General features: G+C 38.8%; 1 protein-coding gene across 1 annotated transcript in view; it reads right to left on the minus strand.

Moving 5' to 3' along the window:
* The window catches only part of LOC143774986 (uncharacterized), an 862433-nt gene that overhangs the window by 252289 nt on the left and 584049 nt on the right, over positions 1-26095 (minus strand). The window contains exons 83-87 of the mRNA XM_077262800.1: positions 18194-18229; positions 17659-17715; positions 12349-12420; positions 11644-11715; positions 10754-10789 (exon numbers count right to left, since the gene is read on the minus strand). Coding sequence (XP_077118915.1) covers positions 10754-10789; positions 11644-11715; positions 12349-12420; positions 17659-17715; positions 18194-18229 — 273 coding nt within the window. The remainder of the gene's footprint in view (positions 1-10753; positions 10790-11643; positions 11716-12348; positions 12421-17658; positions 17716-18193; positions 18230-26095) is intronic.

Raw genomic sequence — 26095 nt, forward strand, 5'->3', positions numbered from 1 at the left:
AGATGGCCACGGGACTCCTTCCGGGTCATGAGATGACCCTGCTTGCCGGCACCTGCTGAGGATTCCTCATAGCAGGCGCCGGCAAGGCTCTGGAACGTGCCTCTCAGATCGGTGATCTGACAGAGTGCTGTGCACACTGTCAGATCACCGATCTGTGATGTCCCCCCCTGGGACAAAGTAAAAAAGTAAAAAAAAAAATTTTCCACATGTGTAAAAAAAAAAAAAAAAAAAAAAAAATTCCTAAATAAAGAAAAAAAAAAAAAATTCCCATAAATACATTTCTTTATCTAAATAAAAAAAATCACACAATAAGAGTACACATATTTAGTATCGCCGCGTCCGTAACGACCCCACCTATAAAACTATTTCACTAGTTAACCCCTTCAGTGAACACCGTAAAAAAAAAAACAAAAAAAAAAACGAGGCAAAAAACAACGCTTTATTCTCATACCGCCAAACAAAAAGTGGAATAACACGCGATCAAAAAGATGGATATAAATAACCATGGTACCGCTGAAAACGTCATCTTGTCCCGCAAAAAAAAAGCCGCCATACAGCATCATCAGCAGAAAAATAAAAAAGTTATAGCTCTCAGAATAAAGCGATGCAAAAACAATTATTTTTTTTATATAAAATAGTTTTTATTGTGTAAAAGCGGCAAAACATAAAAAAATTACATAAATGAGGTATCGCTGTAATCGTACTGACCCGAAGAATAAAACTGTTTTATCCTTTTTACCAAACGCGGAACGGTATAAACGCCCCCCCTAAAAGAATTTCAGGAATTGCTGGTTTTTGTTTATTCCGCCTCCCAAAAATCGGAATAAAAAGCGATCAAAAAATGTCATGTACCCGAAAATGGCACCAATAAAAACGTCAACCCGTCCCGCAAAAAACAAGATCTCACATAACTCTGTGGACCAAAATATGGAAAAATTATAGCTCTCAAAATGTGGTGATGCAAAAACTATTTTTTGCAATAAAAAGCGTCTTTTAGTGTGTGACGGCTGCCAACCATAAAAATCCGCCCCAAAAACGCTATAAAAGTAAATCAAATCCCCCTTCATCACCCCCTTAGTTAGGGAAAAATAATAAAACTTTAAAAAATATATTTATTTCCATTTTCCCGTTAGGCTACTTTCACACTAGCGTCGGTACGGGGCCGTCGCACTGCGTCGGCCCGACATACCGACGCATACAATGCAAGCGCGGTCAAAAATGGTTGACCGTCGGCACAAAAAAAGTTACATGTAACGTTTTTTGCTGCCGGCGGTCCACCACAACACGACGCAACCGTCGCACGACGGTTGCGACGTGTGTCAATACGTCGCTAATGTTAGTCTATGGGGAAAAAACGCATCCTGCAGATGACTTTGCAGGATGCGTTTTTTCGCCAAAACGACGCATTGCGAGTTGCGACGTATGCAAAAAAAGCTAGTGTGAAAGTAGCGCTAGGGTTAGGACTAGGGTTAGGGCTAGGGTTAGGGTTGGGGTTAGGGCTAGGGTTAGGGCTGGGGTTAGGGTTGGGGTTAGGGTTTCAGTTAGAATTGGGGAGTTTCCACTGTTTAGGCACATCAGGGGCTCTCCAAACGCGACATGGCGTCCGATCTCAATTCCAGCCAATTCTGCTTTGAAAAACTAAAACAGTGCTCCTTCCCTTCCGAGTTCTCCTGTGCGCCCAAACAGTGGTTCCCCCCAACATATGGGGTATCAGCATTCTCAGGACAAGTTGGACAACAACTTTTGGGGTCCAATTTGTCCTGTTACCCTTGGGAAAATAAAAACGTGGGGCTAAAATATAATTTTCATGGAAAAAAATATATTTTTTATTTTCGCGGCTCTGCGTTATAAACTATAGTGAAACACTTGGGGGTTCAAAGTTCTCACAACACATCTAGATGAGTTTCTTGGGGGGTCTAGTTTCCAATATGGGGTCACTTGTGGGGGGTTTCTACTGTTTAGGTACATCAGGGGCTCTGCAAATGCAACATGACACCTGCAGACCAATCCATCCAAGTCTGCATTTCAAACGGCGCTCCTTCCCTGCTGGCTAAAACATCAGTTTGTGGAAAGAAAAAATGATTTTTTAATTTTCACAGCGCTACATTCTAAACTTTAGTGAAACAATTGGGGGTTAAAAGTGCTCACCACACATCTAGATAAGTTCCTTAGGGGGTCTTCTTTCCAAAATGGTGTCACTTGTGGGGGTTTCCACTGTTTAGGCACGTCAGGGGCTCTCCAAACACGACATGGGTTCCGATCTCAATTCCAGCCAATTTTGCATTGAAAAGTCAAATGGCGCTCCTTCCCTTCCGAGCTCTGCCATGCGCCCAAACAGTGGTTTATCCCCATATATGAAGTATCAGCGTACTCAGGACAAATTGCACAACAACTTTTGGGGTCCAATTTATCCTGTTACCCTTGGGAAAATAAAAAATTTGGGGCAAAAAGATCATTTTTTGTGAAAATTAATATGAATTTTTTTTTACGGCTCTACATTATAAACTTCTGTGAAGCACTTGGAGGATCAAAGTGCTCACCACACATCTAGATTAGTTCCTTAGAGGGTCTACTTTCCAAAATGGTGTCACTTGTGGGGGTTTCCACTGTTTAGGCACGTCAGGGGCTCTCCAAACACGACATGGGTTCCGATCTCAATTCCAGTCAATTTTGCATTGAAAAGTCAAATGGCGCTCCTTCCCTTCCGAGCTCTGCCATGCGCCCAAACAGTGGTTTATCCCCATATATGAAGTATCAGCGTACTCAGGACAAATTGCACAACAACTTTTGGGGTCCAATTTATCCTGTTACCCTTGGGAAAATAAAAAATTTGGGGCAAAAAGATCATTTTTTGTGAAAATTAATATGAATTTTTTTTTACGGCTCTACATTATAAAGTTCTTTGAAGCACTTGAAGGTTCAAAGTGCTCACCACACATCTAGATTAGTTCCTTAGAGGGTCTAATTTTCAAAATGGTGTCACTTGTGGGGGTTTCCACTGTTTAGGCACGTCAGGGGCTCTCCAAACACGACATGGGTTCCGATCTCAATTCCAGCCAATTTTGCATTGAAAAGTCAAATGGCGCTCCTTCGCTTCCGAGCTCTGCCATGTGCCCAATCAATGGTTTACCCCAACATGTGGGGTATCGGCGTACTCAGGACAAATTGTACAACAACTTTTTTGGTCCAATTTCTCCTGTTACCCTTGGTAAAATAAAACAAATTGGATCTGAAGTAAAAATTTTGTGAAAAAAAGTTAAATGTTCAATTTTTTTTAAACATTCCAAAAATTCCTGTGAAGCACCTGAAGGGTTAATAAACTTTTTGAATGTGGTTTTGAGTACCTTGAGGGGTGCAGTTTTTAGAATGGTGTCACTTTTGGGCATTTTCTGTCATATAGACCCCTCAAAGTCACTTCAAGTGTGAGGTGGTCTGTAAAAAAAATGGTTTTGCAAATTTTGTTGCAAAAATGAGAAATTGCTGGTCAACTTTTAACCCTTATAACTCCCTAACAAAAAAAAATTATCTTTCCAAAATTGTCCTGATGTAAAGCAGACATGTGGGAAATGTTGTTTATTAACTACATTATGAGATATAACTCTCTAATTTAAGGGCATAAAAACTAAAAGTTTGAAAATTGCTAAATTTTCATAATTTTCGACAAATTTTTGTTTTTTTCACAAATAAATGCAAGTCATATCGAAGAAGTTTTACCACTATCATGAAGTACAATATGTCACGAGAAAACAGTCTCAGAATCAGCAGGATCCATAGAAGCGTTTTAGAGTTATGACCTCATAAAGTGACAGTGGTCAGAATTGTAAAAATTGGCCCTGTCACTTAGGTGAAAACAGGCTTTGGGGTGAAGGGGTTAAGGTATCTTCCCTTAAGGGGAGGTGACTTAGCAACTTCAGTTATCAGTATAGTTTTTGGGACAGCTGCCGCAGTTCCGGAGTCCATCCTGGAGTAGCACCTGGAGTTCACCTGAGTTCAAGTCTAACCACACCATGAGGGGCTCTAGTGAAGAATCAGGTTTTCAATTAGTTACAGCCCTTCAGGCTCTCTCCGGACCGTGGCACAGTGGTTACACAACCATGTGCGTAATATTGAGATGAGCAGATCAATCTGTACAGTAAGGCAAATCTAATTACCTGAAATTCATGATTCAGCAAGAATTCAATTGTGCAAAAATATCCGTCTGTCATTTTGGTGAACCACATAGGCTCGGCAAATTGTAAAAAAATAAAAAATCAAAACTAATACTTACCTCATCATTCACCTCTCTGGCAGCCTCGCTGCTCCCTACCCACCTTCCAGAAGTCTTCTTTCCATCATTATGCGCCGTATCTCTGGGATCTTCACTACACGCCAAGACTTCTGGCCTCAAGCACCTTGTAAGGTTGGAACGTTATGATGTGCGCCATGACCTTACAATGCACAGGTGAGAAGGCTGGATGTCCTGGCCTGTAATGAAGAGGCTGGAGATGTGAGAAATGAGCTTCAGGGTGGCTTGAGAGGTTAGCAGGGAGGCGAGTGTTTGTTTTTTTTACATCTTAGATTTATTATGCTCTGAGACCTTATCGGATAATAAGGAACATTCAATTCACAGCAAATACATTCTTCACAAATCAATATTTTAAGGAAAATTTACAGAAGCTGGCGAGCTCAAATCTCAAAATCCATTCATTGCTAGAAATAAAGTATTTATTAGTAAAAAATGAAGGCAAAACAATGTAAGGCCTCATTCACATGTCCAAGTTTAAACACGAACGTGAAAACTGTCTCATCAGTGTATTGGATCATTGTGTCATCAATGTATGGTCCATGTATCTGTTCTTACCATCAGTGTCATCAGTGATTTTGACAGATGGATAAGTAAATACAGATTAATACACAGACATTAAAGGGCCCCTGGGCAAGAACACTGGGGCCTTTGCAGTCCAATAGTTCTGCCTTTGACAGAAGCTGCTTTCTGCTTTAGAGGTGGCAATGGGCCCCATATCATTGGTTGCCCAATGATATGTCTGCACCTAAATAAATAAATAAATTTCAAAGCTTCTCCTATACTTTGCAATGTTAAACACGGATAGCACACAGACGACACATAGATGCCATCCGTGTGCTGTGAGTGTTTCTAAGGACCCATAAACCAAAAAGAAAAAACAACCCTTAAAACTTAACTTTTAATCTTAAATGTTATTAAGAACAATATATTCATGGTTTTCAAGAAAACAGACATAAAAGTAGCACCTCCCAGACCCTTGAAGTAGGGGAGTAATGTCTAGATATTGGGCAGGGGGTTATACACAGTGTGGTGTAGCAATCCTACACTGGCCCTAATGGGTCCCTTATACACTGATGACCTACCTAGCAGTGGTGGTTGACACGATAAAATTCGATATGGCGCCCCCGCTCAACATTGGCAGTCCCTTAAACTACCTGCATGCCCCTATTCTAGATCCGTACCAATAACCCAACATGCACACAGTATAGAACTTGTTGTCTATGATACCACTAAGCTGTGTCTATAACACAATCTCTAGTCATTGAAGGCCAGAGAGACAGAGGTTTATATGGCTATAAGTAACATCTCTTTCTAAATAGCTGAATGCCTCCACACCTAGATCACAGCTTCAATAGTGTTTGATAAAGTGCATATGTGCTTAACCCCTTTCTGACCTCGGACGGGATAGTACGTCCGAGGTCAGAAGCCCCGCTTTGATGCGGACTCCGGCGGTGAGCCCGCATCAAAGCCGGGACATGTCAGCTGTTTTGAACAGCTGACATGTGCCTGCAATAGCGGCGGGTGAAATTGCGATTCACCCGCCGCTATTAACTAGTTAAATGCCGCTGTCTAACGCAGACAGCGGCATTTAACTGGCGCTTCCAGCCGGGTGGCCGGAAATGAGCGCATCGCCGACCCCCGTCACATGATCGGGGGTCAGCGATGCTTCTGCATTGTAATCATAGAGGTCCTTGAGACCTCTATGGTTACTGATCGCCGGTAGCTGTGAGCACCACCCTGTGGTCGGCGCTCACAGCACACCTGCATTTCTGCTGCATAGCAGCGATCTTATGATCGCTGCTATGTAGCAGAGCCGATCGTGTTGTGCCAGCTTCTAGCCTCCCATGGAGGCTATTGAAGCATGGCAAAAGTAAAAAAAGTTTAAAAAATGTGAAAAAAATAAAAAAAATATAAAAGTTTAAATCACCCCCCTTTCGCCCCAGTCAAAATAAATCAATAAAAAAATGAAACCTACACATATTTGGTATTACCGCGTTCAGAATCGCCCGATCTATCAATAAAAAAAAGCATTAACCTGATCGCTAAACGGCGTAGCGAGAAAAAAATTCGAAACGCCAGAAATATGTTTTTTTGGTCGCCGCGACATTGCATTAAAATGCAATAACGGGTGATCAAAAGAACGTATCTGCACTGAAATGGTATCATTAAAAATGCCAGCTCGGCACGCAAAAAATAAGCCCTGAACCGACCCCAGATCATGAAAAATGGAGACGCTACGAGTATCGGAAAATGGCACAATTTTTTTTTTTGTTAGCAAAGTTTGGAATTTTTTTTCACCACTTAGATAAAAAAATAACCTAGTCATATTAGGTGTCTATGAACTCGTACTGACCTGGAGAATCATAATGGCAGCTCAGGTTTAGCATTTAGTGAACCTAGCAAAAAAGCCAAACAAAAAACAAGTGTGGGGCTACACTTTTTTTGCAATTTCACCGCACTTGAAATTTTTTTCCCGTTTTCTAGTACACGACATGGTAAAATTAATGATGTCATTCATAAGTACAACTCGTCCCGCAAAAATAAGCCCTCACATGGCCAAATTGACGGAAAAATAAAAAGTTATGGCTCTGAGATGGAGGGGAGCGAAAAACGAACACGGAAAAATGGAAAATCCCAAGGTCATGAAGGGGTTAAAGTACCTTATATAGTGCAGTAAATACAGATGTATGCAGATGACCTTCAGATGCAATTTAGAGGTGCTATATACAGACTGTAAAAGTGCTATATCAGTAATCAGTTTATATTCAATAAAGATCACAATGGATCACTTAGCTGGTTGTAGTGACTTCCAGTATTAATGTCCCTTGTCCCTACGCATTTCTCCCCCTCCTGTTATCAGGGCTCATCAGGGGACCACAAATAGGAGTATGCCATAGTAGCAAAAACAGAGATGGGTCCATAGACAATGGGTCCATAGAGATTGGATCATAGACAACAAGTTCTATACTGTGCGCATGCATGTTGGGTTATTGGTACTGGTCTAGAATAGGGGCATACAGGGACTTTAAGGGACTGTTGAGCGGGGGTGCCATATCGAACTTTAGGGTGCCAGCCTCCGCTGCTAGGTAGGTTAACAATGTATAAGGGGCACCTTAGTGCCAGTGTAGGATTGCTACACCACACTGTGTATATCCCCCTGCCCAATATCTAGACATTACTCCCCTACTTCAAGGGCCTCGGAGGTGCTACTTTTAGGTCTATTTTCTAGAAAACTGTGAATGTATTTTTCTGAATAACATTTAATATTAAAAGTTAAATTTTAAGGATTGTTTTTTATTTTTTATTTATGATTTAAATCACACCCAATATATATATTGGTTTTGTTTCAAAGGACCCATAAACTTGTATTGGAACTTTTATTAACAATAAAATAAATAAAGTAATAAATAAAATAAAAAATAAACACTTTTTGAATATAATTCCTGTAAAAAATTCAGGATACAATTTTTTTTAGTAGTGTTGTATTATTTTCTATCAACTTATTACTTATGCAGAGAAACAAAATTTCATTGAAAAAAAATCTTAGGGCTATTAGTTTTTCATGTTTCTTTTACTATCGGTTTATGAGGGCTTGTTTTTTGTGGGGTTATATGGGACAATTTTGGGGTAACATATGCAATTAATTAGCTGTTATTCATTATAGATTTTGGGATAAATATTGTTTTGTTTCACTTCAAACCTTGTATATATTTTATTTATTCATTTGTATATTTTGTTTTTGGTTAATTATAAGACAACCAATTGGTAACATATGCCAATTGGGAGACTTCACCCTCTGTCTAACTGCTTAGATGTCGTGGTTACTATTAATCAAGGCATCTAAAGGAACAGTTAGGATCAGAATAAACTCAAATTTCAGACACTGCAGTGAGTTGTATTTTACTACTGACATGACACCTAGTGCAGATGATGCAGATTAGATCCTAAGCCTGACATAGCGAGATCGCTAGCGAGATTGCTGCTGAGTCACAAGTTTTGTGACGCAACAGCGACCTCAGTAGCGATCTCGCTATGTTTGACACGTACCAGCGACCAGGCCCCTGCTGTGAGATCGCTGGTCGTGTCGGAATGGCCCGGACCTTTTTTTGGTCGTTGAGGTCCCGCTGACATCGCTGAATCGGTGTGTGTGACACGGATTCAGCAATGTCTTCACTGGTAACCAGGGTAAACATCGGGTTACTAAGCGCAGGGCCGCGCTTAGTAACCCGATGTTTACCCTGGTTACCATCGTAAATGTAAAAAAAAACAAACACTACATACTCACATTCCGGTGTCCGTCAGGTCCCTTGCCGCCTGCTTCCCGCACTGACTGAGATCCGGCCGTAAAGTGAACGTACAGCACAGCGGTGACGTCACCGCTCTGCTGTTAGGGCCGGCGCTCAGTCAGTGCAGGAAGCGGACGGCGGGGGACGCGAAGGTGAGTATGTACTGTTTGTTTTTTTACTTTTACGCTGGTAACCAGGGTAAACATCGGGTTACTAAGCACGGCCATGCGCTTAGCAACCCGATGTTTACCCTGGTTACCCGGGGACCTCGGCATCGTTGGTCGCTGGAGAGCGGTCTGTGTGACAGCTCCCCAGCGACCACACAGCGACAAAACAGCGACGCTGCAGCGATCAGCATCGTTGTCTGTATCGCTGCAGCGTCGCTGTGTGTGACAGGGCCTCCTGAGCCATCACTGTAATGGCCATTGATAGTACCTCATGTTAAGTACCAGCACCTTAAATCGCACAGGGTCATAAAAGGTTTAAAGGGCCACTGTCACCCCCCCAGCCGTTATAAACTAAAAGAGCCACCTTGTGCAGCAGTAATGCTGCAGTCTAACAAGGTGGCTCTTTTAGTTTTTGATACATTTATTACCTCAAAAAAGCGTTTTAAAAATTGGCCACACATACCAGATATTATACCGGGAGGCGGTCCGAAGCGTCCTGTATGAATCCCCCAACTGCCGTCACTCATCTCTTCAGGGCCGATGGTCCCCGCCCCCTGAGCGCTGTTATCGTCTGAAATACGGTGCCTGCGCTGTGCGTGCCTGCCTGGGGCCTGCGCAGTGTTCATTGTCAGTGCGGCCACCTGAATCCCCCGCCCCACACTATTATTCATTATGCACAGTGCGGGGCTGGGGTTCCTGGGCATGCGCACTGCGCTGTTTAGACGCTCCCCAGCTCCGACGCTCCCCAGCTCCGACGCTCCCCAGCTCCCCCGCCTTCCCAGGAACCCCAGCCCCGCACTGTGCATAATGAATAACAGTGCGGGGCGGGGGATTCAGGTGGCCGCACTGACAATGAACACTGCACAGGCCCCAGGCAGGCACGCACAGCGCAGGCGCCGGATTTCAGACGATAACAGCGCTCAGGGGGCGGGGACCATTGGCCCTGAAGAGATGAGTGACGGCAGTTGGGGGATTCATACAGGATGCTTCGGACCGCCTCCCGGTATAATATCTGGTATGTGTGGCCAATTTTTAAAATGCTTTTTTGAGGTAATAAATGAATCAAAAACTAAAAGAGCCACCTTGTTAGACTGCAGCATTACTGCTGCACAAGGTGGCTCTTTTAGTTTATAACGGCTGGGGGGGGTGACAGTGGCCCTTTAAGATTTCTGCTTGTTGTCATTCATTTAAATTATTTCTTTCCATGGGGTAAAATTTTGATCGGGCCATATGATCAAGAAAGAGATCACTACAAGACACATCTTTGATAACTGTATTGTAACTAATGGGCCATACACTTGTATGAACCACATGTGACCAGAACCGATTTCATCCACTGGAGATAAAGAAGGGTACAGAAAACAGAGATCTTGAAAAATCAATAGAATTGAGACACAACGTATATTGGAAAAAATTGAAAAAAAAAAAAGGAGTTGAGGTTGTCCAGCTTCATACAAATGGGTTAAAATTAGTACTATCATTTCAAATATTTAAAATTCATAGAAGAGTGGTGAAAGAATACTAATCACAAAGCACATTTCAAACGTATGCGATCTTAATCATGATTAAATACCATTTGAAATGCGTTGATGATCAGTACCGATTTACCACTTTTCTAGGAATCTTTAAAGTTTGAAATAAAGTGTTAATTTTTTTTTCCCATTTGGACAGAACTGGACAACACCACCTCTTTTTTCATTTGATCTCCACCTTACTACAGCTTCTGCTCCAGGCTCTAAAGAATCTAAAGTTGGAAGTATACTGTAGATGAGCTGGTGATTTCCTATTTCCTTTTTCACCTTTACATTACAAATATACAATGAATTACTGTTATTTGCTAAAACTAAAAATGTATTTAACCTTTTTAATCACATACGTCCATAAAGTGAATAATTATGCCTTCACTACATGTTATTAACAGCATTGCAATACCTGCAACCTTTAAGCAGGAGAAAATAAATGTTTCTACCTGTAGCAATTGAAATATACATGAACAAACCAGACTAAGCACTTACCGCATCTCCTGGAAGCCCAAGTTCGCCAGGTTCACCCTTTTATGACAAAAAAAGAAAATTAAAAACAGCTAAAAAATCTGCCTGTAAATAATATTATTTAGATTTTTTCCCAAACAGATTCCATTAGGATAACTGTCACATTATTATTAGCTATAGAGCTAATAAATCACAATTTGAAAGTCTATTGAAAACCATAGCTTGAGAAAGGGATACACTGGAGGGTTGTACATCTAAAAGGAGTTGTCCAGGGAATTGAAAAAAATAGTGCTGAAATGACCCAGACTGCCTAAAAAATGTTAATGAATGAATATTTACCAAAGCTGATCCCTCGTAGGTCCTATTCCAGTGCTCAATCTGTCTCCCTGGTTTGTGCTTCCTAGTCCTATCCTTAATAGACCAGAATTATCTGGAGATGCTGAGCCAATCAATGATTATTTTATTTTTTTAGGCAGTCTAGGGCATCATCACTATAAATAAAATTTCCTCATCGACCCCTTTAAACTGACAGATCACTGCATTTCTGCTTTTGTAATATGGTCTTTTTGGTGATGAAAATATGTAAGGAAATCCATGTAACGGCAATTTTCTAATATTGGCAGTCTATAACACCATTTACATTGTATATTATAATAATAGATAAATATAATAGATTCTAATATCTTTGTCTTACAGGATGACTTGTAAAAGGGCGCATTCATAGGAATGTTAGATCGGAGTTTGGTGTCCGGAATAATGTTTTATTAGAATCCAAATATGCAAAGTCTAACAACATTGATTTCAGAAACTCAAACAGCATTGATTACGGTTGGAAATATGATTAAAAACTATAACATTCAATTAGACTTCTTATAAGTATGATTATATTAGTGTATGTGTAATAATTTTGCTACCTTCTGTCCCACGGGCCCCCTTGCACCAAACATTCCCATAGATCCTTTAAAACCAGCATCACCCTTTGCACCCTGTAAAAAATAATTGATACAGTGAATGAATTTAGCAGAAGAATTTATACTAAAAAAACATATTGGAAGCAATAAACAACTAAATGTGTAAAGCTGTGCCTTTCCAAAAATGGCAAAAAGTAAGTAACTGAAACTGCTATATCCATTTTCATTAAAAAAAAAAGTGTATATGCTCATTATTAGAATTTTTCCCTCTAAAAAAATGGAGTTACAGATAAAACATATTGCACTGCACCATTATGCTGGTGGCATACAATTGCATATAGTAGATCTCGGACATGTTATGGGTACTAGATCACTGAACATGGGTCTTAGATCAACTGACCTTGATTGTCATTTTTGGAGTGAGGGAACACTTTTCCCTTAATATATGGAAATGTTATTTAGGCTCATAAAGATTTGTGATTCCTCTGCACTAAAATAAGTGCAACAAAGTTGATTTATGTATTTTTTCAACCTTAACTACATTGTTCAAGTAATGAGGATGAACATAGTGGCTAAACAAAGTGTGAATTTAGCCTTCCTTAGAGATCAGTATAAGAGAGTTTTTAGGCTGATCAGATCCTGGCCAGGAAATTATTATCAGAATATACTGCAGAACATATAACACCTAAGTAAATAGGTCAGATATACTTTTTCTCCTGGTGGTCCATCTTCTCCTTTTTCACCTTTATCTCCATCAAAACCTGGATTTCCTCTAACACCCTATAATAGAGAAGAGTGTATTTAGCATTACCTTTCTTATTTCATCATTTCAATAAATATTGTAAAGACAACAACGTTACTTTAACATTTACAGGCTACATCTACCTTTGATTCCACTTATTTTATTTTCATACTTCTGTCTGGAATATACAATATCATAAAATACTTTTTCTACCATTTGGTGTCTTGCAGAGACCTATGCAACTCCGTCGTAACAAAGTACATCCAAGCTTCCATCTGTCCTCTACTTAGAAAGATTCATTAGGAAAACGTAAGTTACAGATTACAGAATACAATTTGATTGCCGTTTGAATTAGACCTCATTCACACATCAGATTTTCATCACATTTTGATCAATGCGCTTGATCAGATCATCAGTGGATCCTTTATTACCATCAGTAATTTTCTCTTATGCCAAAAAAACCCCCAAAACCTGCAAACATTCGAACAGCTCCATAGACTACAATTACAATTCTAACTGTGAAAAACACAGAACAAATTCGTACGTGAAAAAGTGATGTCTGATTGAGGTCTTAATGTGAGGACAAATAGGGCTGCATTGGAGCTGTATACAGAAAACGATTCAGAAATGTATTAATTAAGAATAGTTGGACAAGTTGCACATTAACCCCTTTTCACTCCTGAACCATTTTCCTTCTTTTTGTTTTCGTTTTTTTCCTCCCCTTCTTTCAAGAGCTATAACTTTTTTGTATTTCCATCAATATGAGGCCTTTTTTTGTGGGATGAGTCGTACTTTTGAATGGCACCATTGATTTTACCACATAGTGTACTGGAAGATAGGAAAAAAATTCCAAGTGTGGTGAAATTTCAAAAAAAGTGCAACTCCACAATTATTTTTTGGGGTTTTTATTTATCATGTTCACTATATGGTAAAACTGACCTGGCAATATGATTCTTATCATATGATTCTAATCATCATCATGTTTCGCAAACACCAAACATGTATAGTTTTTTTTTATTGTTTCAGTGGTTAAAAAAAATTCAGAAATTTCTACAAAAAAAGTTTTTGCCTTTGTCGCCATTTTCTGAGACCTGTAATGTTTTGATGCTGTCTGATGGCTGGGTGAGGGCTTATGAGCTGACATTTTTACTGATACCATTTTGGGGGTAGAAAGAATGTTTTAATCGCCTGTTATAGCATTTTATTGCAATGCTGCAGCGACAAAAAACGTAACTCTGGCGTTTCATTTTTTCCTCATTACGCTGTTTATCGATTGGATGAATTTATTTTATATTTTGATAGATTGGATATTTTTTAACGCTGCAACACCAAATATATATTTGCTTGTATGTAATTGTTTTATTTTCAATGGTGCAAAAGGGAGATGATTTAAACTTTTGAGTTTTTTTATTTTTTCATATTTTTAGAAACTTTTTGCTTTCACTTTTCATTTTATTTAATAGTCCGCTTAGGAGACTTGAAGCTGCTATCTTCTGACCACCTGTGCTATACATAGCAATGCTTCAGCCCTGCTATGTACAGCAGAAATCACAATCTCCTGTGAATGGCGGCTATGAGTGGGCATTCACAGGATTATTGTAATGACAGGTACGGGGGTCTTCAGCAGACCCTCGGCTGTTATGACAACTCATTGGCAACCAGCAATCATGTGACAGGCATGCCAATAGGAGTTAAGAATGACACGTGCCCGCCGGCGCTTGTCAAATGCCACTGTCAGAGATTGGCAGTGGGATTTTACAGGTTAAGGCTGCCGTCAGACTAGCAGTATTTGGTCAGTATTTTACATCAGTATTCATAAGCCAAAACCAGGAGTAGAACAATTAGAGGAAAAGTATAATAGAAACATATGCACCACTTCTGTATTTATCACCCACTCCTGGTTTTGGCTTACAAATACTGATGTAAAATACTGACCAAATACTGCTAGTGTGACGGCAGCCTAATAGCCGTGGGCTGTTAAGGGTACATGATACCTGATTAAATCAGCTGTCATATGTGGGGAAAGATGTGAGCTCAGTGTCAAAGCGTGCATTAAATTCAGGTACAGCTGGACATGACATATGATGTAATAATACATCATATGTCATAAAGAGGTCAAAGCACCACTCCAGCCTTTTGTTTATTCCGCACTGTAGAGTTATCACTAATCCATACTTCCTGCCCCTAAAATAATGGTTTTGCAAATTTTGTTGTAAAAATGAGAAATCGCTGGCCAACTTTTAACACTTTTAACTTCCTGACAAAAAAATTGTGTTTCCAAAATTGTGCTGATGTAAAGTAGATGTAAAGTAGACATGTGAGAAATGTTATTTATTAACTATTTTGTGTGACAGAACTCTTTGATTTAAGCGCATAAAAATTAAAAGTTTAAAAATTGCAAAACTTTCTACAAAATTGCAGATTTTTTTCACAAAATAAATGCCTGCCATATAGAAGAAAGTTTACAGGCATACAGGTAGGACTTTTTTCAGAATTCTATAACTTGTATGCCCATATTAACAGTTTAGATCAAATGTGGTGACAGATTCCCTTTAATGGGAATACATTTTTTTTGCTCTTTTTTGCTCCCCTTCTTCCTAGATCAATAACATTGTTACTTTTCCAATAAATAGCTATAAAAGTGCTTCTTTTTTGCAGCTCGAGTTTTAGTTTTGAAGGACGAGATTCATTTTACAACGAATTGTACTGAAAAGAGGTAAAAAATTCCCAAGTGTTATAAAATATTAGAAAAAATCCTCGTACTTCTGCTTTATTTTTTGAGTTTCATTTTACGATGCTCAATGTGTAGCAAAAATTACCTTGCAGCATGATTCTTGGGGTCAATATACGATAATATCAAACTTAACTTTTTTTTATGTTAGAGGTGAAAAAAAATTCTGAAACTTTGAAAAATTAAAATAAAATTTGGGTTGTGCCACCATTTTCTGAGACATGTATCTTTTTTATTTTTCTGTTGGTGGGACTGCACAAAGGCTTATTTTTTGTTTGTCAAGCTACAGTTTTTCAAGTGACATTTTTTTGGAAGAGATACGGTGAGTGAAAAATGGCAATTCTTGCATTTCGATCATTTTCTTTACGACACTTACTGTTCTTTAAATAATTTCCCTTATTAATAAATCAGACTTTTTCACTGTGGAAATAACAAATGTTTCCTTTTTCTTTGAATGGTGGAAGGATGTTGATTCAAACTTTTACTTTTTATTCAATTTGTTAGTCTTCTTTGGGTATCTGAACCTACAGGTATGATCATATGTACTATAAATCAATCAGATGAGTAACCAATTGTATGTAAAACAATTCTGTCAAGCACAATTTATAAACAAATCCTCCCAAAAAATTTTTGTGCAAAAAAAGACAATAAATATCAATCAAAATAGTTATTTATTTAATAGAATAATATTAAAATATATATAAGATAATTATAACAGCTGATAGAAGCAAAATTATAAATAATTCTATAGGTATGGGACCATACAAAAAATTACAATAGTACGACACTCCAGGTATTGCAATAAAAAAATATATATATAAAAACCTGACACAAAGGACTCCTAACTGTCACACAGAATTATTGCGGCCACACAATGCATAAATAACTAATGCTAGATAAGGACACCATATATGACCTAGAATACATCCAAAAAAACTTTTTAGTAAATGTGCAAATCACAAATAAAGTGCAATAATATGTGCATAGCAGCAAATTAAATTTACACAGAATTGTGGTGTGATCACAAAAAAGTGCTAAAAGTGCAATAATAAACTAAGTTTGTGCAAAAGAACTAGTCATATACTCCCAGACTTTACATGTATCCTATCAGGGCTAACAAGCCCATATAAAGTGCTGCAGTGCCAAAGGCTATATGTAATCTGTGTACAACACAGCAAGGAACCAATAAAGTGTCTTAGTGCTTAAATGGACCAAAATGGACCAAATGGCAAAACCTGGCAAAGTGCATATATAAAATAAGAAATAATCAAAGTTTCCTCATACCTAATTGCTCCTGAATCCCTACGTACGTTTCGGCGTTTAAGCCTTCTTCCGGGGGGCGGAAGAAGGCTTAAACGCCGAAACGTACGTAGGAATTCAGGAGCAATTAGGTATGAGGAAACTTTGATTATTTCTTATTTTATATATGCACTTTGCCAGGTTTTGCCATTTGGTCCATTTTGGTCCATTTAAGCACTAAGACACTTTATTGGTTCCTTGCTGTGTTGTACACAGATTACATATAGCCTTTGGCACTGCAGCACTTTATATGGGCTTGTTAGCCCTGATAGGATACATGTAAAGTCTGGGAGTATATGACTAGTTCTTTTGCACAAACTTAGTTTATTATTGCACTTTTAGCACTTTTTTGTGATCACACCACAATTCTGTGTAAATTTAATTTGCTGCTATGCACATATTATTGCACTTTATTTGTGATTTGCACATTTACTAAAAAGTTTTTTTGGATGTATTCTAGGTCATATATGGTGTCCTTATCTAGCATTAGTTATTTATGCATTGTGTGGCCGCAATAATTCTGTGTGACAGTTAGGAGTCCTTTGTGTCAGGTTTTTATATATATATTTTTTTATTGCAATACCTGGAGTGTCGTACTATTGTAATTTTTTGTATGGTCCCATACCTATAGAATTATTTATAATTTTGCTTCTATCAGCTGTTATAATTATCTTATATATATTTTAATATTATTCTATTAAATAAATAACTATTTTGATTGATATTTATTGTCTTTTTTTGCACAAAAATTTTTTGGGAGGATTTATATGTACTATAAAGTGCAATACATCATTATTTCATAACATTAATCACATGTCTAATTATGAAGTCAAGCCTGTTGCACCAATATGGCAGTGACAGGGGGTCTTCAGAAAGACCCTGGCATAGTAGCCCATTGGCAACCCACAATTTTATCAATCTTATCACAAGTGCCCATCACAACCATGTAAATGCCACTGTTACATTGAAAGCAACATTTAAAAGGTTAAACAACAGCGATTTGAGCTAGCTTTGGTCACTGTTGTTAGAGATAGATGCCGTCTGTACAACATATATCCAGTATCTGCATTGTGGACAATTTCCTGAACTGACTGAATTGTTATGGAAAAGTCATGCAGGGTTAAAAACAATCACCAAACCCTGCTGTCAAAGGTGGCAAAATTTATCTTTGCAATTGGCTCCCTTTTTGCTTTGTGAGTCTAATGTAAAGCATTATCAATTACTTAAACCACAGAAAATGTTTTACCACTTCGCCTTTGTTTCCTTTATGTCCAGGAGTTCCAAATAAAATCATGGGGTCACCCTGTATAAAAAAAAGCGCTAGCATATGTTAAGTAATAATAATGCAGACATGTAAACTTCCAATTCAACTGTGCCCAGCTATAAAATAAAGTATATAGTGTTCATAAAATATCATGCTGTCCCTATTATACCACTTCTCTTTTATTCACTTTCTCAATTACCCACAAAGTCATCTTGGCAGATCTCCTGAAGTCGCTCATGATTAGAGATGAGCAAATATTTCAATATTCGTTTTGGATTATGATCTCTGTACTTGCAATATTTGCTGAACATAGCCAAATGCCATTGGAGTCAATGGGAGTACAGGTGAGCGAATATGTTCGGAAATGATCGTTATGCATAAAATCGTCACGAGTATGGCACGAAAATGGCAAATTCGGATTCGGCAATCGTTTTCTGGGCAACTCATCTCTACTCATGATAAGTAGCTTAGATAGTCAACTAACGAATTTCTGTTTCCATTCAGCTTTATACTTTACCTTATCTCCTTTAAAACCAGACAATCCTTTGTCCCCCTAAATAAACAAAAATAGTTGCTTTTTACTTTATTTTTTTTTAAAAAAGCGATGCAAATTCACATTATTTCACATGTACCTTTCTATCATTTACATATTTCCAACTAGAATAAACTTAGCAAGAATTGACATTTGGCAGCTTGCAGTGAAATTTCTCAGATGGGGTAGCTAGCTGACATACAAGATCATTAATTATGGCAATGCAGAAAAACTTCAAACTCCTTATTACCCTGGTTAGTGCTTAAACCAAATAGTGCAAGTAAAAACAAACAAACAAAATTTGCACACATCACATATGCCAAATCTTAGAGACTTAGAGATTTGACATACAGTACAGACCAAAAGTTTGGACACACCTTCTCATTTACAGATTTTTCTGTATTATCATGTCTATGAACATTATTAACATATGTGGAATTATATACTTAACAAAAAAGTGTGAAACAACTGAAAATATATCTCATATCCTAGGCTCTTCAAAGTAGCCACCTTTTGCTTTGATGACTGCTTTGCATACTCTTGGCATTCTCTTGATGAGCTTCAAGAGGTAGTCACCGGAAATGGTCTTCCAACAATCTTGAAGGAGTTCCCAGAGATTCTTAGCTATTGTTGGCCCTTTTGCCTACACTCTGATGCCCAGCACACCGCAAACCTCGATTGGGTTCAGGTCTGGTGACTGTGGAGGCTAGGTCATCTGGCGTAGCACCCCATCACTCTCCTTCTTGGTTAAATAGCCCTTACACAGCCCGGAGGTGTGTTTGGGGTCATTGTCCTGTTGAAAAATAAATGATGGTCCAACTAAATGCAAATCGGATGGAATAGCATGCCGCTGCAAGATGCTGTGGTAGCCATGCTGGTTCAGTATGCCTTCAATTTTGAATAAATCCCCAACAGTGTCACCAGCAAAGCACCCCCACACCATCACACCTCCTCCTCCATGCGTCACGGTGGGAACCAGGCATGTAGAGTCCATCCGTTCACCTTTTCTGCATCGCACAAAAACACGGTGGTTGGAACCAAAGATCTCAAATTTGGACTCATCAGACCAAAGCACAGATTTCCACTGGTCTAATGTCCATTCCTTGTGTTCTTTTGCCCAAACAAGTCTCTTCTGCTTGTTACCTGTCCATAGCAGTGGGTTTCCTAGCAGCTATTTTACCATGAAAGCCTGCTGCACAAAGTCTCCTCTTAACAGTTGTTGTAGGGGTGTATCTACTGCTAGAACTCTGTGGGGCATTAACCTGGTCTCTAATCTGAGCTGCTGTTAACCTGCGATTTCTGAGGCTGGTGACTCAGATAAACTTATCCTCAGAAGCAGAGGTGACTCTTGGTCTTCTTTCCTGGGGCGGTTCTCATGTGAGCCAGTATCTTTGCAGCGCTTGATGGTTTTTGCCACTGCACTTGGGGACACTTTCAAAGTTTTCCCAATTTTTCAGACTGACTGACCTTCATTTCTTAAAGTAATGATGGCCACTCATTTTCTTTACTTAGCTGCTTTTTTCTTGCCATAATACAAATTCTAACAGTCTATTCAGTAGGACACTCAGCTGTGTATCCACCAGACTTCTGCTGAACACAACTGATGGTCCCAACCCCATTTATAAGGCAAGAAATCCCACTTATTAAACCTGACAGGGCACACCTGTGAAGTGAAAACCATTTCCGGTGACTACCTCTTGAAGCTCATCAAGAGAACGCCAAGAGTGTGCAAAGCAGTCATCAAAGCAAAAGGTGGCTACTTTGAAGAACCTAGAATATAAGACATAATTTCAGTTGTTTCACACTTTTTTGTTAAGTATCTAATTCCACATGTGTTAATTCATAGTTTTGATGCCTTCAGTGTGAATTTACAATTTTCATAGTCATGAAAATACAGAAAAATCTTTAAATGAGAAGTTGTGTCCAAACTTTTGGTCTGTGCTGTATGTTATGTGTATAATTGTTGTTTGTTTGTTTTTACTTGCACTATTTGGCCTAAGCACTAGCACTTTTTGCACTCCTCTGCACTTTAGGCATTTGTAGAATTGGATTAAAAGTTAAATTTTATGATTATTTTCCTAACCAGCTGCAAAACTGCAAAATACAGGTTAGATTGTAGTAGTGTCCTTGCTGATAAAGTCCTTATTACCCTGGCCACAATCCAAAACAAATTGTATTAAATCTTGGGAAACTCTTAAATTAGTTCACTTTACTGTAATCAAAAACACATTGCACACCATACAAAACATGGTTAAATAGATGTAGACATCCTTTCTAACTGAAAATACAAGAGATGTGTAAAATCAATCAAGATTCTGAAATCTACATGGATAAACTACCAGAGAACCCACTATCTGTATTAAGGATGTCATGAACTGATGCCAGACTGTCTAGGAATCGCCTGATGAACCAAATGATGGAGGGGAAACGCATATAGGCAATGAATGAGATTAAGATGAGTACTATAATGACATTGACACATGTTTGGTTAATTTTTGGATACTTGATCCGCCAATTTATTATTTGAGGCATTAAAAAATTATATTGTGGCATTGTGTTAGCCAGAAAAATTGAGGTAAATACTTTTATGCCCAAAAATGACAAAAGTCACCTTCACGACACCGACTCCAGATCACCAAGCTATCACTACCACCACTTCCTCTTTTCTAACAAAAACCTTAATTTAATTTCCTTGGCTTATCTTATATCAAGCATCACCCCATACACGCTATGTACAATGTCCTGTTGTATCTCTTAAATGTTGTGCTCTTGTCTCGGTAATTTATTTGTAAACCTGCCTGAAGAAGGAGCCTCTGGGCTCAGAAAGCTTCATAATTTTTTAATTTGAAATAATAAAACGATAGTGTGTGATAAGAATTGTGTTGATATTCTGGAAAGCCGAATTGCTGTATTCTATTGTACAATAACTTAAAGTTCTTCCACCATTTGCTTTACCCTTTATATTGTGCCATAAGCACCACTTATACTTGTGTTAGGGAAATAAATATTTGTTTGGTTATGTTACCACTGTGTCCTCATCCTCTGCGCTGTTACATCCGCGTACCTGCTTACATTTGAACGATTAATTATAGATTTGTTCCTAGTGTATGGTATGGGTGCATAACTCTGTGTTGTATCTGGTATACTATGTGAAACATGGACGAGGATCGGCCACAGGACGAGGGGTATAGCAATAATCAGCAGACACGTAGAAAGCTTAGATAATACAATATGAATATTTACAAACCAGTTTATAAAGCAAAGGAAAGGATGGTAGGTGTATAAATAACAAATACAATAACAGCAGTTACTCTCAATAACACCAACTAAGAGTATAAACAGGTACACTTAAACCGAATTAATAGTTATATGCGAGCTAAATACCAAGTGATTCACCCTTTCTATGTATAAATCAATAAAAAGACAATATTGTGCCAGTACTTTAGTAATCACCTACTCGGAGCAGTTTTTGCAGTGTCTCTTACTGAAGACTGAAAGACTGGACCTTTATAAGGCTATGTGGTAGATTGGCTCACTCGGCTGCACTCGGAGGAAGACCCAGGAAACACTTTAAGTCTTCCACTGGTTTATTATACACAAGCAAAATAAACCAGTGCAAAGTAAAAATAAACACGTCCTTTCTGGTAAAACAGGAAAAACAAAACAAAAATGGAATACAGTCTGTTCAGCCCGCTTAGGTTTACCAGAACATGCAATGGTTCAGCTTTCCTTGTCAGGACACATAGCAATAGAGTTCCACTCTCCTGGCCTACTGAACACCTAATGACTGAGAAGGCTGACTATTTACCTTGTAAAAGCCCACCCCGGGGTATAGATATGGTGAACAACATCCCACCCACTCTTTAGCTGTTCACTTAAAAGCCAAGCACTTAAAATGTCTGATTAACTCCTCTCAGCACTTCGTGTGCTGGAGCAAACTTCTAGGTTTTAAATCACTGAAGCTAATAGCCTTAGTGAAACATATCTCCCCTCCAGTACTTTGCCAGTGATTTTCTCACAGCTATTTAAATATGCACATATAATATATTCAGTCCTTACAGATAGAAACGTCTTGAAGCTCTTAGGGAATGCCGATCTCTTTAATGCAGGGCTTCCCTAAGTCCTTAGAGATAAGGCCTCATGTGGCCTACCCCAAGATGCTGTGTACTTGGTTGTCCTCACCAAGTCAGCTCATGTTAAGCTGAACAACTTATCCCAAAGTCACCAACAGATCCAGAGTCGCACTGCTCTATCCAGATTTTCTTCAAGGATCGGCAGCTTCACTTCCACCCAGATTCTCTTTGGACTCCTCCCAACCACCCACCAACAAGGAAAGAATGGTAGATAAACAATGTATAAGTAACAAATATAATGACAGCAGTTACTCTCAAAAACACAGACTAAGCGCATATGCAAGTACACTTAAACAGAATTAACAGTTATATGCTAGATAAATACAATGCAAAACTTACTCCAAGAGTGAATATAAAGAAGAATACAAAATTTGGAAACTGCCTATTTGCCTATTTTTTTTAAATATTTTTTAATATTTTTGTACAGGTCTTGGATTCTTCTTTATATTCACTCTTTGAGTAGGTTTTGTATTTGACTTTAGTGAAAAAAATTTTATTTGTCTATTTCAGTGAGTTTATCTCACTACATTGTTGGTTTATAAATACAATGCAAATAACCTTTTTTATGCATAAATCAATAAAACAACAGTATTGTGCCAGTCCTTTAGTAATCGCCTACTTGGAGCCGTTTTCACAGTGTCTCTCACAGAAAAGGCGTTTTCTCCTAATCAACTAGACCTCTATAAAGTTATTTATATAGGAGCATATATATTCAGATATAAGATGGTACTGGTACATCCTGAAACTGAAGTAGAAGGGTCCTTGCAGTGCTGAGTCCCGAATAATCAGAAACCCCGTCTTATAGCTCTTAAGCGATGCTAATCTCTGCAACACAGGGCTTCCCTAAGTCCTTAGAGATAGAAACGCTGTCTTGAAGCTCTTAGGGAATACCGATCTCTCCAATGCAGGGCTACCCTAAGTCCTTAGAGATAAAGCATCATGTGGTCTAGCCCAAGAAACTGTATACTTTTCTGTAGTCATCAACCTGGCTCATGTTAAGCTAAACAACGTGTCCCAGAGTCACCAACATTATCTCTTTTGACTCCTACCAATCGCACACCAATCCCCCCAAACCCCTGTGCTCTAACTCTGGCCTCTTGAAGCTGTCCTCTACTGGCCAGATCATATATTACATAACAAATTTCCAACAATACAGTAAACAGTGAGTAACCCTTGCATTATATGCCACATTAAATATGGTGTATATCTAGGACAATAAAGGAACGTATAGGGATAGTCCTTGGTGATGAAGGAGCCATTGACAATAACCCTACCATGTCAACCTCCGTGGCAAGGCAGGGATCTACCCACAAATTTACAGTTGCTATTAGGCTATGTTTATGCACAAGTAGGTTTTGCAAAGACAAGTCCAACCATACCTTTAGCTAGAAAGTCCATTGCTTTGTTACTGAGAAATATGCATTTTAATTTATATGAAAATGAGGCTGAAGTGCTTTGGCCCATGGAAGCACATCTCAAGCCTCTATTGCTCCAGCGCTAATCCACACCCAGCTCTACCTTCTCCTGCTTAGCATACAACCTCTGTGTGTTTTAATTTCAAGCAAAAGAGCTGTCAGTGAAGCAGGGAAAGACAGCACTTGACAGGATAGATTGAATAGAGCTAGAGTGGCAGAGGTTTGAGAAGTGCTTCCCTGGTCCAAAGCACTTCATCTTCAATTGCATATCAATTCAAAAGCAGATTTTTCAATAATAGAGAAACATACTGTTTAGTTAACGCTATGGCTGTATTTGTCTTTACTAGAGCTACACGTGCATAAAACAGTTTTGAAGGGGTGTAATCCTGCTGAAAGATTCCCTTTAAGGAAAAATGGCTCATAGAATAGCTAATAGAAGTAAGAGACTCTATTTAAGGCAACTTCCATGAAAAATTATTGAAATTTAACAATTGTCCAACCTCAATGTCAAATGATTTTTAATTAAAGTCAAGGTTGCAGGATTTGTGGATTTATGGTAACAAAAAAGGATTATGTAGTTGTTTTCTTTTCCATTTTTTATCTGTTAATGTGTACAGTACTTTTTTAAAACCGGAAACAAATTCAGTTATTTTGTATGAAGTAATGAGACCATTCTTAATCCTTTGGAAACTTTAATGAAGCACAAGAAACTATTGAAAATCTGTGCTGAGCCTAACAAGAACAACAAAAATGTGAAGGCTTAATGGGGATTTCCATATCAGTCAGTTCCAGATTTTTTATTAAAGAGACATACCTGAATGATAAAAAAAAATAAAGGTCAATTTAACAGACTGCTAGTACGCTGCATTCATTTTCACACTATTCTATTGTTTTCCATCATCCTCACAGTTATCCCTTATTCTATCTTCCCCTAGCTGAGATGGGGGATAGCTAGGCTACATAGCAGTTGCTGTAGATACATTCATGGTTTTAGTTGAAGAGAAACTATTAGTATAGTAAAGGCCACTATTTGCAATCTTTTTGGTCACCCTTGGGAGACTGAGAAATAGGTAAAGGCTGCAGCAGATGCAGTGTGCACCCTAGTGACATATTGTGCACAATTGAGCTTTGATGGAAAAAAATAATGGATACCTTTAGGGACACATATAGACTTGATGACTAGGGTTGAGCGAAACGGGTCGATCATTTTCAAAAGTCGCCGACTTTTGGCTAAGTCGGCGTCTCATGAAACCCGATCCGACCCCTGTGCTTGTCGGCCATGCGGTACGCGACTTTCGCGCCAAAGTCGCGTTTCAATGACGCGAAAAGCGCCATTTCTCAGCCAATGAAGGTGAACGCAGAGTGTGGGCAGCGTGATGACATAGATCCTGGTCCCCACCATCTTAGAGAAGGGCATTGCAGTGATTGGCTTGCTGTCTGCGGCGTCACAGGGGCTATAAAGGGGCGTTCCCGCCGACCGCCATCTTACTGCTGCTGATCTGAGCTTAGGGACAGGTTGCTGCCGCTTCGTCAGAAGCAGGGAGAGCGTTAGGCAGGGTCCACTAACCACCAAACCGCTTGTGCTGCAGCGATTTCCACTGTCCAACACCACCTTCGGTGTGCAGGGACTGTGGAAGCTATTTTTTTTTTTTTTTTCCCTCAGCGCTGTAGCTCATTGGGCTGCCCTAGAAGGCTCCGTGATAGCTGTATTGCTGTGTGTACGCCACTGTGGAAACCAACTGCTTTTTTCAAAGCACATATCCTCTTGTTCCTTCCTTTCTGCACAGCTATCTTTTTTGTTTGTCCACACTTTTTATTTAATTTGTGCATCAGTCCACTCCTATTGCTGCCTGCCATACCTGGCTTACATTACTGCAGGGAGATAGTAATTGTAGGACAGTTTTTTTTTTTTTTTTGTTTTTTTTTTGTGGGAGATTAAGATTGGCATTTCTGCTACAGTGCCATCCCTGTGTGTGCCATCTCTCACTGAGTGGGCCATAGAAAGCCTATTTATTTTTTCCGTGATTTGTGTTCTAAAATCTACCTCAACACAAAAACACTACATCAATCAGTGGGAGAAAAATATTGGCCTCAGTCAGGGCTTGTGTGCCACTGCTGTGTGTGCTATCTCTCATTCAGTGGGCTATAGCAAGCCTATTTTTTTTTTTTTTTTTTAATATTATTTGGTTTCTAAAGTCTCCCTGAAAAAAAAAAAAAACCTAAAAAAACAGTGGGAGAGTAATATTGCCCTTTCAGCTTGTGTGCCAGTCTTGACTCCTGGGTGTGCCACCTCTCTCCCTCTCATTCAGTGGGCCATAGAAAGCCTATTTATTTTTTTT

Source organism: Ranitomeya variabilis, chromosome 5 (genome assembly GCF_051348905.1).
Source record: "Ranitomeya variabilis isolate aRanVar5 chromosome 5, aRanVar5.hap1, whole genome shotgun sequence".
Taxonomy (NCBI): Eukaryota; Metazoa; Chordata; class Amphibia; order Anura; family Dendrobatidae; genus Ranitomeya; species Ranitomeya variabilis.